Raw genomic sequence first — 20,234 nt, 5'->3', positions numbered from 1 at the left:
CAGCTCTTAAGTTTGATTACACCGAAGCGCTAATTTGCCTAACTTCCTGGCTGTATCTTATCCATCACCCTAAAATAGAGCTCTCGCACTGAGGGTCACCTCGGGGACCTAAAGCAAAACCTGCAGCTAACAACTGAATGAGGAGCTGGCTGTTTGTGTGTGCAGTATGGGGGAGGGAGTGTGAGCATCACTTCTGTTGCCATTTTAAGATTTTGTAAACAAATGGCTAAATGTTAAACTAAATATTTGAGCTCAGACTGGATAGAACAAAGTATCAGCCCTTCTGATTCTAGGTTTGTGGTCTGTGTGTGTGTAGGGGATGAGGGAAAGGTTGACCATCTTTCCTAGAACCCCATATAATGCAAGCTATCTGTAGGCTGAATGCAGATACCTTTCGGTGAGGGTGGTGATCTTTCAGCTGTTTTGTCTTCTCTGTGTAGCTTGGATGCAGACATTTGGAAGAAGTTTTTATCTCGACCCGCACTTCCTTTCATCCTGAGGCTCCTTCGAGGGCTTGCCACACAACACCCTGCCACACAGGTAAGTAGATACTGTCTTGGAAATGGATCAGGAAGTAGGTGGCTGGCTTGCTACTTGGAGCTTCTATGGTGGCTATAGCTAAGTGAGTCTTTCCATAGGAGTGTATGTGATGGGCTGTGTCTACATTGGCAAGATTTTGCGCAAAAGCAACCGCTTTTGCGCAAAATCTTGCCACCTGTCTACACTGGCCACAAGTACTTGCGCAGGAACACTGATGTTCTAATGTATAAAATCAGTGCTTCTTGCACGAATATTCTGACGCTCCCGCTCAGGGATAAGCCCTCTTGCGCAACTGTTCTTGCTCAAGAAGCCAGTGTAGACAAGCAACGTTAATTTATTGCGCAAGAAAGCCCGATGGCTAAAATGGCCATCGGAGCTTTCTTGCGCAAGAGAGCGTTTACCCTGGCACGGATGCTTTTGCGCAAAAGCACATGCCAGTGTAGACGCTCTCTTGTGCAAATACTTTAACGCAAAAGCTCTTGCGTTAAAAGTATTTGCGCAAAATCTTGACAATGTAGACGTAGCCATGGAGTTTGAAGAGCAGTATTGTTCTTTTACACAGCCAGTCTGCTCGTCAGTATGCAATTTGAGGACATAATACAGGTGCATTGTGGAAAACTATAAACACCAGTCTTTGGGCTCCTGTTGCATTGCAGTGAACTACTCCCCTTAAAGCTCTAAATAGTCAATCAGTGACTGCTGCAGGCTGGCTTAGTTTGGTTCTTGCTCCTTTTTCCTGAAGAAGCTCCCGTGTTTTAATGTCTAACAGGTACTAATAGGTACCGACTCTATTACAAACCTACACAAATTGGAGCAAGTGTCCAGCGATGAAGGAATTGGGACGTTAGCCGAGAACCTGCTGGAGGCACTACGGGAACATCCAGAAGTGAACAAGAAGATAGATGCAGCCCGAAAGGAGACACGTGCAGAGAAGAAGCGCATGGCCATGGCGATGAGGCAAAAAGCCTTAGGCACTCTGGGAATGACGGTAATGCCTATGCACAGTAACGGGTTCCAGTGGGCTGTGGTGGACGTAGTATTCTTGTCGGGCTAAAAATGCCACAGAACTTTTTCAAAAAGTGCAAGACAAATATTGAATGACCAGAGCTGCAGCCACATGGTTGTTTGCATGGCTCTTGGAGGAAGGAAGTTCCACCTGTATCAGAACTGTCTGATGCTAGCAGTATGGGAGCTCCAGTATAGAAATATTATGCTTTCAAGAGTCCATAACCATAATATTGTTACCTAGTAGTCAGTACTGTATATAATGGCTTTCTGTGCACTGGTGGTTTGCCTTTTTGATACAGAATTTCAGAAAATCTCTGAGATCTGGAAAATCTGATTTAATCTTGATGGATAAAACTCAGTATCAAGATTATGGGAGCATCCCAGTTCTGCTCAGACACCTGTGATAGCTGTACCATTTGTACAGCATTCTGGGCTTAAAGTTCTCTGCTTCCAGTAACTAAGATGCAGTGAGACTTTGCAAATATAAATTCCTTTCTGGTTTTATTCTACTAGAATGTATGACGTGTTCTCTCTTTCAGACTAATGAAAAGGGCCAGGTGGTGACAAAGACTGCACTCCTTAAACAAATGGAAGAGCTGATAGAAGAACCAGGACTGACCTGCTGTATCTGCAGGGAAGGGTATAAGTTCCAGGTACAGCGGAAGGAGAGCACTATTGAGACATGAGGAAAATGACCAGGCTGTGTCCTGGTGCCTGGTGCCTGACAGAAGCTTGTTTCTGTGACACTGTAGGGGCAGGTGATCTTAGGTTTTGTTACTGGGATCAGTAACTCCCTGAGCTAATCTCTGCTGTACCGTGGAAATGAGGATGATGGTACTCCTTAAATATCTTCTCTGGCATCCCTTCACTATCTGCATGAAACAGATGCTGGTTATCCCTGCACAGTTTAGCTCCTTGTGTATCTAGTTCTGAAGGAACAGAGATGAGATGTTTATTTTTGGTAAGGAGGTAGGCTCCTGAATATCTTGTGTAGGGCCCACCTTCCTGCTTAGGTGCCTTGAAGGGGAATAGCCATCATCAAGAGAAGGGTCTCACCTAGGTCATTTGCACCAAGCTAAGTAAGTAAGTCTTAATAATGGATTTGAATGTTAGATATCTTCTGTGGTTTGGTTCTATCTTCAATATAAAGTGCAAGGTAGCAGCCTCTCTTCTTAGCATCGAGGGGTATCGGCTCAGCGGAACGTGCTCTTCATCCATCTAAGAGCATGTTTTGCCAAGGGGCTACCCTCACCAGTTTATTATTTAGTCCTGACTTCTTAATTGTCCCCATGATTTCCCTTTCCAAGTAGGAAGAATGGATGCTTGGGGTAAACTTGTTTGACCCTAACACCTTCCAGTTAACTCTTAAATGAATGGCAAGCCACTGAATGCTTGTGAATGCAACTATTACATCTCTAAAGCCCTACTTAACTTGAAATATTGTGAAAATTGCAGTTCCTGCTAGATTGCGTTTCCCACCATACTTTTCAAAGCAGGAACTTCACGATGTGAGGCTGACAGTGGGAGTGGTGGCCATTCCTGGTCTTGGAGCAGGACCCTCTGTTGTCATCTGGACTTTTTTGATAATTTCCCCTCAATTCAAGTAGGACCTTATTCATCTAAAAAGGGTGTTGAATGGAGGAGGGAGAAAACTTGTTCATCTTGGCCTCTGAGGATAGAACAAGAAGCAGTGGGTTTAAACTGCAGGAAGGGAGGTTGAGGTTGGACGTTAGGAAAAAGTTCCTAACTGTCAGTGTGGTTAAACACTGGAATAAATTGCCCAGGGAGGTTGTGGAATCTCCATCTGTGGAGATACTTAAGAGTAGGTTAGATAAATGTCTATCAGGGATGGTCTAGACAGTACTTGGTCCTGCCATGAGGGCAGGGGAGTGGACTCGATGACCTCTCGAGGTCCCTTATAGTCCTAGTATTCTATGATTCTGTGATCTCATACAGTTTTTCTTTGTTGCAGCCTACAAAGGTTCTAGGCATTTACACTTTCACCAAGCGGGTTGCACTTGAGGAGTTTGAGAACAAGCCCCGAAAGCAGCAGGGTTACAGCACAGTCTCTCATTTCAATATTGTCCATTACGACTGTCATCTTGCAGCTGTGAGGTAAGGTCCAGTCAATCTCTTGTCATTGTGCTGGATGTAAACTTTCATAATGCTTTGCATATGCTTTTAATGCCCCTTTTAAACATCCAGCACAATGCAAAATGCAACTCAGCACAAACCTGCTTATCCAGAGACCATTGTTCTGTCATCCAGCCAACAGCTGCTTTCCTCTGCTTTTATTATGGCCTCCTTAATACAGTAATTTCAGGCATTAACTAAAATCAGTGTATGGTGCTGTGAAGCTGGAAAGCACTGTTAATTGAATTAAGCAACTGTGGCGTGCCACCCTTTTCATTTGCTCCTTAGAGTAATGGGCAGCTGTATGGCCAGTGCTGGTTTAGAACTCTGAGATCTGGGTTCTAAGTCCACCTCAGCCCTTGAATCACCCAAAATCATCCAACAGGTCTTGTCCCCCTTTTGTGCCCCAGGGTCCCTATCTGTAAAATGGGGATAATGATATTGACCTCCTTTTGTAATGCACTTTGAGCTCTGTGAATGAAGAGCGCAGTGTAAGATCCGGGTTGAGGGGGGGTGGCGTGAGAGAAAAGTTTAAATATTTGTAACCCATCTGTGTATAACTGCCTTGTCAATACAGACTGGCTCGTGGCCGGGAAGAATGGGAGAGTGCAGCTCTACAAAATGCCAACACCAAGTGCAATGGTCTCCTACCAGTATGGGGGCCTCATGTGCCAGAGTCTGCGTTTGCAACTTGCTTAGCAAGGTGAGTATGGAATATTACTCTTAAACATGGTTTGTATTCAAAGTAGATGAGCTGGGGAGTTACCGTATGGTTCGTACGTGTTAAGTTTGACTGTAAACCTAAAATGGAGTTTCCAGTGTCATAAGCAATTAAGTGCCTTGACTGATCACTAGAGTCTACACCACCTCTGTCTATCAGAGACATTCCAAATTAAAATACACTGCAAGCCAGCATGGTATCTTACAGACCAGTAAGGTAGAAACATGAAACCCCAACTATACATATAATATGATGGGGGCTAATTTAGCTACAACTAATCAGGAAAGAGATCTCGGAGTCATCGTGGATAGTTCTCTGAAGATGTCCATGCAATGTGCAGCGGCAGTCAAAAAAGCAAACAGGATGTTAGGAATCATTAGAAAAGGATAGAGAATAAGACGGAGACTATCTTGTTGCCCTTATATAAATCCATGGTACGCCCACATCCTGAATACTGTATACAGATGTGATCTCATCTCAAAAAAGATATACCGGCATTTAAAAAGGTTCAGAGAAGGGCAACTAAAATGCTTAGGGGTTTGGAACTGGTCCCATATGAGGAGAGATTAAAGAGACTGGGACTTTTCAGCTTGGAAAAGAGGAGATTAAGAGGGGGTATGATAGAGGTCTATAAAATCATTAGTGGTGTGGAGAAAGTGAATAAGGATAAGTTATTTACTTGTTCCCATAATATAAGAACTAGGGGCCACCAAATGAAACTAATGGGCAGCAGGTTTAAAACAAATAAAAGGAAGTTCTTCTGCACACAGTGCATAGTCAATCTGTAGAACTCCTTGCCTGAGGAGGTTGTGAAGGCTAGGACTATAACAGGTTTAAAAGAGAACTAGATAAATTCGTGGAGGTTAAGTCCATCAATGGCTATTAGCCAGGATGGGTAAGGAATGGGGCCCCTAGCCTCTGTTTGTCAGCGGGTGGAGATGGATGGCAGGAGAGAGATGGCTTGATCATTACCTGTTCGATTCACTCCCTCTGGGACACCTGGCATTGGCCACTGTTGGCAAGTATGGCCATTCTTATGTTCTTATGATACCAACAAGTCAGTTGCATAGATTGCCAAACTGCTGTTGGGAATGACTTTCGATCACTGTTGAATTCTAACCACTGAGCTTGGACGGAAGAAGTCTGTATCCCATTACCAGTTTCCTAAGCCCGTCTACAGGCCGTCCTTGCTATAAGTCCAAGGCATGTTCCCAAAAACTTGGACTTACAGCGAAACAACTTAAAGCAGGGAAATTTTTTCCCGTGTCTGACTTCCATTTGCACAGGGGGTGTGTGTGTGTGTGTGTGTGTGTGTGTGTGTGTGTGTGTGTGTGTGTGTGTGTGTGTGTGTGTGTGTGTTTGGCACAATTTAAGAGCAGGGAAAGGGAGAATTTATAACACATCAGTTATAAGCGTCAGTGACTTTAGTGCAGAACAGATCTATACTGGGGTGACTTAGAGTGGAGACACCCTGTAGTCCTATCCTTTGCATTTGCGATGTTGTATTAGAATCAGTTTTACCTCTCATCCATGTCACTACAGAACCACACTCCAGGGCCTTGCAATGGGGAAGCAGGGCTGATGCTTATGTTCAGGAAAACCATGCTGAATTGAATTTCCCCAAGAGAGAGGAAGGAGCTCCCTTTTCTGTGGTGGTAATCCTAGAGGGGTGGTATTTACACTTCAGTTCTGAGCTCTGACTTGTTTGTGGTGTGGGAGAGAATTTTGAGATGCATTCCCAAAGGAGTGAATATATATTCAATATAATCTGTTGTTTTTCCCAGACACAACACATACCTCCAGGAGTGCACAGGGCAACGGGAACCCACCTATCAGCTCAACGTCCATGACATTAAGCTACTGTTTCTCCGTTTCGCTATGGAGCAGTCATTCAGTGTGGACACTGGAGGAGGAGGAAGGGAGAGCAACATACACCTCATTCCATATATAATTCACACTGTGCTTTATGTCCTTAACACGTTAGTACCTTTATGTGCCTTGGCTGTCTTTGCCCCTGTTAATAACAGACTGACTCTCCTACAACAAGTCTCCAGATGATAAATGGATGAACAGCTGCCAGTGGAGTCTCCTGCTGGGTATTGCTGTGGGATGGAAGCCATAGCCAGCTTATTGGGAACAGGAAGATGGTGGGGGAAAGGAGATAAATTTCTTAACAATAGGTGTGCAGTTCTGAAGTATGAAATGCTGAACAATAGCATTCCAAGTTGACACTTGGAATGGTGAACAGGCGAAATTTTGATCTTGAAGCTCAGATGTAGGATGCTGCAATGCATACTTATGTGACTTCCCTGGGAGGTAATGGGAAAGGTTGGAAGGAAAAGGTTTAAAAGGAATTTAATGTAACCCTTGATATAGGTTGTTACAGTTGTTTCACAGAAAACATAGCAGCATGTAAATATGAAATTGGGAGCCTGATTTAACAGAAGCAAACTCCATTCAGTTTGCAATAATTATCTCTATATTGAACAAAGTTAAACAGTGAATAATCTAGCAGCACCTTAAAGACTAACAAAACATATAGATGGTATAATGAGCTTTCATTTCTTCAGAAGACTGGAAGTGGGTTGTGCCCACGAAAGCTCGTGATATCATCTATATGTTGTGTTAGTCTTTAAGGTGCTGCTAGACAATTGGTTGTTTTTTAAGTTTTTCCAGTTACAGACTGACTCAGCTACCCCTCTGAAATTAAACAGTGTTCTGTTTAATAGAGATTAAAGGCACGTTGTCAGGCTGTCTTATTTTGGTGCCTCCCCTCCTCTCCCGTCCCCAAAGGTTTCCTCGCCTATTTACAAAAAAAATTAAATCTGCTTAATTTTTCACCCCTTCCCTTTTTAACCTTTCATCTTGGGCAATAAACTTGTCTGTTTTGCTTCCATGTTCTCAAGAACTAGCACTGTGGTTTGTTTCAATGAAACATGTATGTCTCATGGTCTGCTCCATTGGAATTTAAAAACAAAATAGAAATATTTCTATTGATTTTGGTTTGTGTAAAAGCTTATTTTTACAAGCACTAAATACCAAGCCCCATTTGAGTTTTGTCACTGTGTCTAACTGCAAAAACATGTAGCTAGCCAGCATTTAAAATGTTTCTTACCAAAAGGTCTTGAGAGGTTATTGCGTTACAAAGTATGAGCCACATAAGTAAGGTCCATAGTTGTCCTATATAAAGTAGGTGTTAGAATCTAAACCCTTTATTCCAGGGTCACTCCAAATGCAATGTAGCTGCAGCATATCTGTCTCCCTCGAGCAGTCAGCACTTTGGTAGTGACATTACTTGTGAATTAGTTTTAATATCTTTTTCTTCAGACCTCACTGTATTTTTCTCCAATTCCTTTGTGAGAAGACAAATTAAGCTAATGTCATCTTAGAGTTAATCAGGTCAGCATTTGAGACCCCTGCTGTGGAAACAGCCTTTTAACAGTGCTGCCCTTCTTACAGTCACTGACCAACTAATATCGGCTGTAGAATGCAGCCAATGAGAACTGCACATGCTATTGGCAAACTACAGACAACTCCTGTCTCCTGGGGATACTGATGTATCAATCACTTGATTATAGGGATTTGTTATTTATTTCAAAATGCTCGATAATATCTAGCAGGCAGCCTCCTCATCAGTCAGTGCATTGGATTGTGGTATTTGATGATCTCAGAGTACAAAGTCCATGGATCTTAGTCTCAGCTGTCTCTACAGCTGTGGGCAGTGATAGTTATGTTTTTTATTTACAATGAGAGTGGGAAATACAGGAATGCACATAAATAGTATATCTTTTTTCTGATTTTTGGCCTATATCTTACCCTTGATTGTTATTGAGAGTCATAAAAAGCACAAGCTGATACAAAGCTCTAACCACGGGAGAAAAATCTGTGATGAAGAGCTTTGGACTGTCTGAGGGATTGGTTATTTTAGTTTTTCTGGTTGGAGTGGCTGGCTTCTGATTCTTCCCCACTCCCAAAAAGAAGGGGATTTTATAATAAATATTGCCATCTAGTGGGGAGAGATATGAGTTCTTTGGGAACCTTTCTGCTGCTTTGTACTGCTGGAGGGCAAAGCTAATGCAGAACCCAAATCTGGGACTGTGTCTATACTGCAGGGTGCGGTATCCTGGAAAAATTCTGCCACGTCCAAGGAACACATTTGCTCTTCTGCTTTTTTTTTTTTGTGGAAGAGCAAACACGCTCTTTCGGTGAGCCCTGTATACATCATTCCATGACGCCAAAAGAGGAGGCTTTCCCCATCATTTGGCCCTGTCTAGACTGGGCCAAATGGCGGAAAAGCAATCGGAAAAAGCTACGCAAATTGCGGAGCTTTTTCTGGCAAAGGACTGTAATGTAGACTTAGCCTTAGATAAAGGACACACTTGGGGGAAAATGGGCTCAAAACAGGAAATAAAATGTTAGTCGGTTGTGTGGTGGTTCTTATGCACATACCTCTCAAAGTGCTTTATAGAGTACTAAGTTACATAACGCAGAGCACACTGCCTGGGCCAGTTGTTCACTCTTCCCTTCTATTCCAGAACTCGAGCAACTTCCAGGGAGGAAAAGAACCTTCAGACTTTTATGGAGCATCCCAAGGAGAAATGGGTGGAGAGTGCCTTTGAGGTGGATGGGCCCCATTACTACACAGTTCTGGCACTACACATCTTGCCTCCAGAGAAGTGGAAAGCTATGCGGGTTGAGATCCTCCGGAGGCTTCTGGTTATTTCACATGCACGTGTAGCATCACCAGGGGGAGCTAGCAGGTCAGTAATTCTCTTGGCTTTTGCCACCCTTCCATTCACTCGTAGCTGTCCAGTGAACTTAGGCCAGGTCTATACTAGACCCAGAAGGTTAGCTTAAGGTATGTAACTTCAGCTATGTAAATAATGTAGCTGAAGTCGTCATACCTTAAGCCAAGCTTGGTGCTGTCTCTATGGTGGGAGGTCTTCCCTTACTCCTTGCAAATCAAGGAGTACCAGCGTTGACCATGGGTGCCCTCACCATTAGATTTAATGTCCTTACTAGACTTGGTCTTACTCATCTAACCTTAGCTGCATAACAGTATGTCTGATTAGGGCTGTCAGTTAATCACAGTTAACTCAAGTGATTAGCTCAAAACAAATTAATTTGATTACCATTAGACAGTAATATTACCAATTGAAATTTATTATAAATATTTTGGATGTTTTTTTGTACTTTCAAATATATTTGTTTCAGTAGCAACACAGAATACAAAGTGCATGGTGCTCACTTTATATTTTTATTAGGAATATTTGCACTGTCAATAGGTAGGTAGTATTTTTCAAGGTCACTTCATACATGTCGTGTGGTGCAACCTATCATGAAAGTGTCACTTAAATGTATAATTAATTTTTTCTGCATAACTGCACTCTAAAACAAAACAATGTCAATCTTCAAAGCCTAAGATTCTCCTTAGTCCTCCTTCTTGTTCAGCCAGTTGCTAAGACAAAAACAAGTTTGTTTACATTCACAAGGGATAATGCTGCCCACTATTCATTTACAATGTTACCTGAAAGTGAGAACAGGTGTTTGCATTGCACTGGTGTAGCTGGCATTTCAAGTTGCTTATGGGACAGATATGCCCAACATTTGTATGCCTTATGCTTCAACTTGTTGATTATTTACCTATTGTATGCAATTAATTGTGCTTCATTTTTTGTAATCTTGCCATTCATGGTTATTTTAATAGTTTGACCTCCCTACTCTGGTGCTGAACAAAGAAACATTTGTTTATTTTAGACAGTTAAGATTAACCCTTTCTATATATGTTTGTATTTAAATCCAAGTGGATGGAGGCAGGCACATATACAATTATATGCACTCATTATGATACATTTATGCACATGGAGTTTCTTCTGCGGTCTTTCCGGTGGTCAGAATTGGCCTTGGTACCAGAAGATTAGATTGGTACAGACAGACTTTTCCTCAGGGAGATTGCTTTTAATAGTATAACTTGCTTTTCATGTTGCGCTCAATCCTGGAGATGTGATCTATTTCTAGGGTGAGTCAATGAGTGGAGGGAGAATGAAGTAGTTGAGAACCTGGGACGTTACAGTCAATGAGACACCATTATTACTTTATGTAATAGTTCTCATTAATTAATGGGTGGTGGTGGGTGCACTTGCCTGTCTTATCAGAGAAAATCTGTGTGAAGGAATTAAAAGAAAGTTTGAGTCCCAAGAACTCCTCTTTTATTTCCTTCTCTCCCAAAAGAAGCAGTTCAGTTTAGCTTGTTGAACCACAATTTAATAAACTCTCAGCTGTAGCTCACTTAACTGTTTCCACTACTACCTGTTCCACCGCTTCTGCTCTGGAGTTCTTGGAAAGTGGGTTTACTGAGATGTTTTCTGGCAGGTTGCCTTTAGCACAACCACCTTCCAACTAACAGAGAGAGACTAGGGCTGCAGAAAATCTCTGTCTGCAAAAATCTATCCCTTCAGTGAGTTGATATGGGTTTTGTATTGGTTTAATGCTGCTGAAAGCTTCCTGTGAAAGTTACTTTATCCAGTGTATTTTATACACCTTTTACATATATTGGTGCAGGTATACAATGTAAGCATCTTGACATGGGAGTAGCAACAATTCTGCATCTGCCTGCCCTGCCCCAAAGCCTGGATAGCTTTTAGGGCATGTGGCAAGACTTCTTCGAGAGCTCTCCCTTCCCATTAGGCTCAGAATTTCAGAGGTATTCAGCTGATTACACCCAGCCCTCGGATAGACAAATCCAGGGACTTTTTGCTCCAGGGTCCTAGCAGATCTTAGCTTTTGGGATGGACCATGGAGATAGTGGCCTATAATGTAGTAACAGGATTTTAAGTCAAAATCAACATCTTACATTTTTACTAGACCTAACTGGATGCCAGTGCAGTTTCTGATGCATGATGAATGTGCTCCATGTATTGAACACAACATAATAAGCAGGCTGCTGCATTCTGCACTAGCTGAAGTTCCAGGTACTTTTTTAGAGTAATACTATACAGCACACAACTGAATAATTGAGGTGACAAAGCCATGTCTAACTGGCAAAGACGCAGTCTCTGTTCCAAGTGAAGATGGGGAGAAAAGCACTTTGTTGCTGCAGTTGTCTCTGCATCTAGAAGCAGTTGAGGATCTAGTAGGGTCCCTTGATTGCAATCCTTAATAACAAAGATACATGCATCACCCACTCAAGTAAGAGCAAATATCACCGGTGTTTCCTCCACTGGCTGGTTGTTCCAGCACAGCATCACTTGTTCAGATTGTGTTTGTCAGATACAGGGAAAGCCACCTGGGTTCACTAGGTGGGGCTGTTGAAATGCACCCCATTGTGTCTCATTGTCAGGTGTAGTGAGGGCAAAACCAGAAACCCATCATATCCCGAAGGAGAGAAATGGTATTGAAGGACCTGATCCTCTGAGTTGCTTGCTTATTGACATCCCTGACTGAGGCTCAAAGGTAGCTGATGTGAGGCACTTTTGAAAATACTAGCTTTTAGTCCTGTCAGGAAAAGATATCACTAGTGGGCCTAGTGTGCTAAGTTATTACTGAACCAAGAGTTTTTGCAAGGGAAACCCTATAACACATGATTCACCGTGTGGAGCCATGTGAAATTTGAGCAGGAGGGGGGATTTTTTTTCCTGTGCTTCTGACTTTAATCTTCATGAGAGAAGTGAGGCTTCCAAACTGCTAATGTCTAACTTGCAGCTGGAAATCCATGCGTAGCTGATGAGCCTGAACCAGCTTATGTTAATGCAAATATAGCAGCTATTGTATTTAGTAGCCATTCCAGATGGCAGCTACATAGACTTAACCCACAAGGGCCTTTTAGTTTTCAATTAAAGGAACAGAGTCCAATTACATCTAAACCATTCAAATAAAAAGAAATTCTATCTCAGCACTATTTGGGAATCCTGAATTAGCCTCACTCTCAGTTGCTCTTCTTCCTGTGGAAATTTAACCACCTTTACTAATTGGTTTTCCTTTAAATAATTGAGTCTAGCTGCACAAGCAGGCTCCCACCTACAAAGCATGTGTTATAATGAGAGGGAAAGTCTCCTTGACAGATGGACCTGGTTTATAAGCCATCTCAGTATATGAAGCAAGACCTATAACCTTGGTGGATTTTACCTGTGTACATAATAACGATTTAGATACTGGCATAGAGAATATGCTTATTAAGTTTGCATCTGATACCACGCTGGGTAGGGTTGCAACTGCTTTGCAAGATAGTCATAATTCAAAATGATCTGGACAATCTGGAGAACTGGTCTGAGGTAAATAGGATGAAGCTTAATAAGGACAAATGCAAAGTGCTCCACTTAGGAAAGAACAATCAGTTTCTCTCACATAGAATGGGAAGTGACTGTCTAGGAAGGAGTACTACTGAAGGGACCTAGCGGTTTTAGTGGACCCGTAAGCTAAATATGAGTCAACAGTGTGACACTGCAAAAGAAGCAAACATGATTCTGGGATGCATTAACAGGAGTGTTATGAGCAAGACACGAGAAGTCATTCTTCCACTGTATTCTGCGCTGATTAGGCCTCAATTGGAGTATTGTGTCCAGTTCTGGACACCACATTTCAAGAAAGATGTGAAGAAATTGTAGAGGATCCAGAGAAGAGCAGCAAAAATGATTAAAAGTCTAGAGAACGTGAGCTATGAGGGAAGACTGAAAGAATTGGTTTGTTTATTTTGGAAAGGAGAAGACAGAGAGGATATGATAGTGGTTTTCAAATATCTAAAAGGGTGTCACAAGGAGGAGGGAGAAAAATTGTTCTCCTTTGCCTCTGATGATAGGACAAGAAGCAATGGGCTTAAACTGCCTGCAGCAAGGGAGATTTAGGTTGGACTTTAGGAAAATCTTCCTAACTGTCAGGATGGCCAAACACTGGAATAGATTGCTTAGGGAGATTGTGGAATTTCCATCTCTGGAGATATTTAAGAGCAGATTAGATAGATGGCTATCAGGGGTGGTCTGTGCTTGGTCCTGCCGCGAGGGCAAGGTACTGGACTCGATGACCTCTTGAGGTCCCTTCCAGTTTTAGTGTTCTATGATAATCTGAGGATGCCCATTTGTCTCTTGCTTATCCACAGCAATGGCAGATGAACTGGCTGTATGAGGCAGGGGAGGTCTCTAAATTTGAAAGTGACGATAGGAAGCAAAAGACAGGACTATGCAGCACTTTAAACTGGAAGGTACCTCAAGAGGTCATCGAGTCCAATCCCCTCGCAGCAGGACCAATCACAGACCACCCCTTATATCCGTTTATCTAACCTGCTCTTAAATATCTCCAGAGATGGAGATTCCACAGCAATAGGAAGCAGTATGTGATAAGGCAGATGTACCTATAAAATTATGCCAAAAAAATTTAGATCCATTAGGATTAAGACATCCCACCTTGCCAGAGGCTGTTTGTGATTAGGTGAATATTTCCTCTTGAACTCTAGCTAAGAAGCTTTTCCCCTCTCCTCCCTCCAAGGGTATATAGCACTTCTCCACAGGAGTGTTGAAAGCAAACATAAAGCAACTCTTGGCACAATACTAGAGAGTCAGAGTCTTTCCTGAGATGAAAATTCCAACATTCCCTGGTGGGTTTTTCTCCTTTTGTTTGATGTAATCTGACAGTAACGGCAGTAGTTCACTGAAGCTTTTCAGCCAGACTTCGCTACCGAGTACATGCTTTCATGGTGTATGTTTCTTTCTGAAACAGCTAAACGGACACAATATGGACTCTGAACCCTGATTTTGTCCACCTCCACAGGCTTCCAAATGGGCATCCATCAGGCAGCATGTTATTTTCAGTGTTCAGTGTCTGTTAAGGACTCCACTTGGGTCAAACACGTTGGAAGCTTTCACAGAGTGCTAGAGGAGTACAAAACCCACAAAACTTGGTGTGGGGGTGGAGGGCCTCAGGCGCAGTTGTAGCGCTGTTAATTAATTTTTTCAGTACAGGCAGTCCCCGAGTTACGCAGATCCGACTTATGTCGGATCCGCAGTTACGAACGGGGATTTTCTCGCCCCGGAGGACTGGAGCGGCGGGACGCCTGGTTCCGCTGCCCGCCTCCTCCGGGGCGAGAAAAGCTGCTCCCCATCTCCCTGGTCTGCTGGGGGAGCCAGCAGACCAGGGAGACGGGGAACAAAGTGGCGGAGGACCCGGGGCCGGACCCGCGGCGCTTCCAGCTGATCTGGAAGCGCCGCGGGTCTGGCCCCGGGTCCTCCGCGGCTTTGCTCAGCGTCTCCCTGGTCTGCTGGGGGAGCCAGCAGACCAGAGAGACGGGGAGCAAAGCGGCGGAGGACCCGGGGCCGGACCCGCGGCGCTTCCAGCTAATCTGGGTCCTCCGCCGCTTTGCTCCGCGTCTCCCTAGTCTGCTGGGGGGGGACGCAGCTAGTGCCCCCCCCCCCAGCAGACCAGGGAGACGTGGAGCAAAGCCCGGGGCCTGTGATAGAGCAGGTGGGGCGCTGCCGTTTGGTCCCGCAGCACCACTCCTTGGCGCTACTGGACCAACCCGGCAGCACCCCAGCTGCTCTTCCCCAGGAGTCCTGATTCAGCTGCTGATGATCAGTTTCAGCAACGGCTGAATCAGGACGCCGAGGAGCAGCTGCGCTACTGGACCAACCCAGCAGCACCCGAGCTGCTCTACCCCAGGCGTCCCCAAGTCAGCCGCTGCTGAAACTGACCAGCAGCTGACTACAGGAAGCCCGAGGCAGAGTTGCTCTGCCCTGGGCTTCCTGGAATCAGCTGCTGATCAGTTTCAGCAGCAGCTGACTTGGGGACGCCTGGGGTTCTTAAGTTGAATCTGTATGTAAGTCAGAACTGGCGTCCAGATTCAGCCGCTGCTGAAACTGATCAGTTTCAGCAGTGTCTGAATCTGGACGCCAGTTCTGACTTACATACAGATTCAACTTAAGAACAAACCTACAGTCCCTATCTTGTACGTAACCCGGGGACTGCCTGTATATTATATGTAAAGTTTCAAGTGTCATTTTAACACACTTTAAACTGACCCTGGTCAGGTCCCTCTGCCGTTAATTCACTGTTCTAAAAAAATACTGGTTTATGAGTTAACATATTCCAGTCAAAACTACAGTTGAGCATCAGGCCTTTTATCTATGAAGATAAAGGATGTAACTGCCAGCTGAGAAGGTTCAAGCGCAAGTACCATAATTATTCACTGCCTTAGAACCATTGAGTAAGAGAGACCGTGGGGATGAGGGGATGAAGCATTGAACTGGCGACTGATTCATTCTTTTTCCAGCTTTGCCATTTACTTGCTCTTCTGTGGCTTTGGGTGAGTTGTTTCTCCCTCATGCCCATTTTCCCTCTCTATAAAAGGAAATGTTGTTGGCATCCCCGCGTCAGAGTTTAGTTACAGCTTGTAAAGCAGTTTACAAGTGCTAAGAATCACAGGGCACAGAGGTCCAAGCCTCCACCAGCATGGTAATGTGAATGTTTGTTCCACATGCTACAGCACAGAACAGTGCTTATTCACAAAAGCATTTCCCATGTGTATAATTGATAGGCTTTGGGCTGTTACAGCATTCATGCTATTCATCAAATGCATTACAAAGCAGAGTAAAGTGATTAACTCAGAGCCTGATTTCATTTTCTTCCAAGACTGACAGATAAAGCAGTGAAGGAGTATTCAGCGTATCGCTCTGGCCTTCTCTTCTGGGCCCTGGTAGATCTCATTTACAACATGTTCAAGGTAAGAGCTGTCTGGAATCAAGGTTGTTGGTTTGTTTGCAGTTTCTTTGTTTGTTTTTATGGGTGCTGTTAACATCACTGTGATATGTCTGCTCTGTTCCTTTGAATGTAGGCAGGGCTTGAAATCCCTTCTCAATGTCACTGCTTGCTCATAAGAACAGAGGGATGGTACAATGTTTGTCCACTTGTGATCACCCCTCTCCCCAGTTGTTGTCCATCTGAAGTAGAAGAACCTTATAATTTACAGGACTTACCCTCACCTCCCATGCACTCTCTCCCCCCCTTCCCTCCCACCCATGGCTTCTATTCCTGTTTTTCTGTCTTCTGTTCAGGCATTGTTTCAAAGAGCTTCAGTTCTGCACTAGAGCATGTGGTTGGAATAGCCTTTGTTGCAGGGGTGGGAAGGACGCTGCTTGGGGTATCGGACTGTGCTCAGAATAGATAGAGCGGAAAGTATAAAACAAAGGTCAGTTGACACAGCTCTCTCTCCAAAGAAAGCAAACATTTAATTTGAGTGAGGTGGAGAAGGAAAATTCTTCGGAGCTTTTTAAAACTCTGTACAAGAATAGAAAATCTGAGTCCCAGGCACCATTCCTATGTGGCATGTTTACGGGAGGCAGGAAGTCTAAATCAGAATGAACTAACCTTTTTAACATCACCCATCAGGTTATTGAACTCTGTGATTTCTAAAGATTGTACGGAGTGTGTAGCCATGTCAGTCCCAGGATACATGAGAGAGAAGGAGGTTGAGAGAACATCTTTTACTGAACCAACCTCTGCTTGTGGAAGAGACAAGCTTTCGAGCTATCCAGAGCTCTTCTTCAGGTCTGGGAAAGGTACTCAATGTCACAGCTAAATGTAGGGTCAGACAGAGCAGTGACACACACTTATGTGCCTTTCCCAGACCTGAAGAAGAATTCTGGGTAGTTCAAAAGCTTCTCTCTTTCACGGAGGTTGGTCCCGATTTTAAAAAAAAAAAAAAAGTTCCCTCACTGACCTTGTCTTTCTGTTTTCTAAAGGGTTTATTACTATTCTACAGCTAAAACAAACTGACTTGTCCCTTTTCTCCTCCTTGTAGAAGGTGCCTACCAGCAACACAGAGGGAGGCTGGTCCTACTCTCTGGCTGAATTTATACGACACAATGATATGCCAATACATGAAGCTGCAGACAAGGCCCTGAAAACTTTTCAGGAAGAGTTCATGCCAGTTGAAACCTTTTCTGAGTTTTTGGATGTTGCTGGTCAGTATTAACTTTACCTTTCAAAGGCTATTTTCATGTAACTCATCACTGGAGAGATTTAACTTACTTATGGAAATGTGCGTGGAGCAGGTGGGGGAGAATGGTGGAATCTTAGTGCACCTGGGGCTTCCCTAGGTCACTTTGAAATGCATTGGTTTTGGAGGGTCCTCTGTTTCTCTCTACATTCACCTCTGCAGGGATGTGTGGGTGAAATAACCTTGTTTCCTAAAAACTCACCACCACCTGCCATTTCCCCACCTGCAAAAAGGAGATAAGTGACTTATCCTTATAAAGGGCTTTGAGGTCTGTCAATAAAGAATGTTCTAGGATATTTATGGGGTAAGAAATGCTGCTGTTGCTTTCACATCTGAATTTGTACTATGACATAAATATTATAGCAGATGATTACAATTTCAAAAGAGGATTGAACAGGAACAGATGAACTTCTAAGCAACAGTCTTCCTGTCTTCATTTAAACATCCCAAGTAATAAAGACCAAAGGAAATATGAAACCTAGGTCCTGGGAGTGGAATTTTTAATCTAGGGTGGTCTTCCACAATGTATCAGGAGGGGCTTTGAACACCTGTTCTGTTTCAAGTCTTCATCTCCTATATGAATAGGGGCATCTTGCTGCTGTTTACCATGGCTTACATTTTGTAGGATCCTCTTTAGTTTTTGTAAATTCGTCATTGGTACTAAATTTGTTAATATTTGATAGGGTACCTGCGAATGAGGATCCATATGTTCAGGAAACCAGAGACTCACCCTCTGGGGAGCTAATCTTAATCATTTCATCTTCACCAACGCCTATCCTTACTAATCATTACAGCCGCTATTATTGCTCATCATTCAGCCTCATAGCAGAAGGTGCTGTTATCTTCATAGTGAAGTCAAAAAGTTATCTGTGCTGTAGATGTATCAACTTCTAAATGTATGTGTAATGCCAGTGTTTCCTGGCATTTCTACATCACCTTGGTAGGTGAGTTGTAAAGGTAAGCACCAGATTGAACTAGCTACACCTAAAATGAAGCCATGACTGAAATCCCCAGTTTACACATCAGTGCCAGTCATTGGTGAAGCTGCACCAGTGTAAAAGCTTTGTATAGGCAGGGTAAACAGCTGTACACTGCAGTTTACCCTGGTAAACTGCTCTGAAGCAAATAGCAGCATTGGTTGTCTACGTTAGGAGTTGGTGCTGACAGCTCTCTTCCGGCTCCGCAAATCAGTTAGCCAATTTGATTGACATGAGTCTGCTGTTCTCGGAATCAGTTGGCATATATTTGCTTTAAAACTGTATTCTGAGTGGCTGTTCTGTGATGAGGCCCTTGGTGGTTGTAGCTTGCCTGCCTTCTGACTCCAGCTCTAGGTGTCCTGATTGTAAAAGATGCCTAGTGATTGCTGAAGGATATACAGCTCCTGACTACCTTATCTGTGCTGTTTTTTTTTTTCAGGACTCCTATCAGAAATCAACGACCCTGACAGCTTCCTCAAGGATCTTTTGAACTCCATTCCCTGAGCACAGAGAAGCAACTTGCATTGATCTACAGTAGTTGGCCTTCCATCTCTTTGTGTTACTTCTTGTGCAGGCTTTGCCTCTCCCCAAGGAGTGCTGCATTGTTTTATTTTCTACACTTTTTTTTTTCTTGGAGTGATTTGGGATTTAGGCTTCTTGTTTTATCTTGTATTTCAGTGCTTCTATATATAACACCTTGTGTATTCCAAGCAAACGAAGGAACTTGTACAAACTGAGGAATTCCAGCCAATCAATCTTAACACTTTTTAGAGTGCACCTCTTGGAAATTAAATAAATTAAACACAAAAGGTCAAGGTGGGTTTGACTAGTAATTTAACCTGCCAGTGGCAGCTTAAACACCAGGTTCCCTTTAGTCTTGTTTCCAAGAGCTCCTGTGTTACTGCACTCAGGTTCAGAGCTGTTGCTCTGTTTATCCTATCATGGGTATGAGGCGTGTGTAAAACCAATGCACTTGTAATGGTCATGGACATGCTCTGTGAGTTTACGTTTACTGGCTCATTTTTCATGCAGTAGAAAACAGATTTTTCTCTTCTTGGAGTGTTAGAGGCCTATGGACAACATGTTATGCTTGATTGCCTCATAGTTATTCTGGAGAGAGGATAGCTTTTACAGCTGAAGTGTTCACTAACACCTTGTGTGTTTTTCCTCTTATTGAGCCTGCTGGGATTTAATCTTCTAAATGATTAACGCATGTTTTGTGTGCCAAGATCTGTCTTGATTCCATTCACTCTAGGGCTGTCTTCAAAACAAGACTGCACACAAGTGGGTTGGGTAAATTTGACACACAGGCAGATCTCACCTATCCAATTGGAGAGAGTTAAGGAAATAGGACATTTTTGCCATTAAAATCTGTTCCTTAATATCGGATAAAGTTTTGATTCTATTGAGAACCATGTGGGGAATAGAAAATGGAGGCACATCAAGGTGGCTGCCAGTCCTCTTAGTGATATACGGTTTGCATTCTGCAGTGTGTACCCTAGCTTGAATCCAGGCAACCATCTGTTTGAACACAGCCTTGGCTTTTCTCAGCACGTTTATGCATGCTGGTAACTTACCTTTGCCTCCATCTCTGCTGTCATGTAACCAGCTTCAGTCTGGTTAACGTGGAATCCAATAAAGCTTTCCCCATCCTTCCGTCTCTGTACGAACTTGAATTTCAGCAAAGCAAACTCAGTCCCATAACTTACCATTGGGTGACAGAGTAGTTCAGAGACTGAATAACTAAGGAAACCCTCTGCTGCCATTATGAGTTTTGGGCCTATATTGATGATCAGACAAGTGGTGGATCACTGTGTTCTCATTTACCTCCATGGCTGCAGCCTGAGTACTCAGTCCAATCCAACTGTCTGATTAG

General features: G+C 43.4%; 1 protein-coding gene across 5 annotated transcripts in view; it reads left to right on the top strand.

Moving 5' to 3' along the window:
* The window catches only part of UBR4 (ubiquitin protein ligase E3 component n-recognin 4), a 133,145-nt gene extending 113,131 nt beyond the window's left edge, over positions 1 to 20,014 (top strand). For all 5 annotated transcript variants that reach the window (XM_075906477.1, XM_075906474.1, XM_075906478.1 and 2 more), the window contains 10 exons: positions 441 to 540; positions 1,310 to 1,528; positions 2,088 to 2,201; positions 3,521 to 3,663; positions 4,259 to 4,384; positions 6,187 to 6,381; positions 8,938 to 9,162; positions 16,016 to 16,106; positions 17,184 to 17,346; positions 18,798 to 20,014. In XM_075906477.1, coding sequence (XP_075762592.1) covers positions 441 to 540; positions 1,310 to 1,528; positions 2,088 to 2,201; positions 3,521 to 3,663; positions 4,259 to 4,384; positions 6,187 to 6,381; positions 8,938 to 9,162; positions 16,016 to 16,106; positions 17,184 to 17,346; positions 18,798 to 18,862 — 1,441 coding nt within the window. In that variant the 3' untranslated portion in view covers positions 18,863 to 20,014. The remainder of the gene's footprint in view (positions 1 to 440; positions 541 to 1,309; positions 1,529 to 2,087; positions 2,202 to 3,520; positions 3,664 to 4,258; positions 4,385 to 6,186; positions 6,382 to 8,937; positions 9,163 to 16,015; positions 16,107 to 17,183; positions 17,347 to 18,797) is intronic.
* Positions 20,015 to 20,234: the final 220 nt, after the last annotated feature.

Source organism: Pelodiscus sinensis, chromosome 23, assembly GCF_049634645.1.
Source record: "Pelodiscus sinensis isolate JC-2024 chromosome 23, ASM4963464v1, whole genome shotgun sequence".
Lineage (NCBI taxonomy): Eukaryota > Metazoa > Chordata > Testudines > Trionychidae > Pelodiscus > Pelodiscus sinensis.
This window is presented reverse-complemented; position numbering and strand designations above follow the sequence as displayed.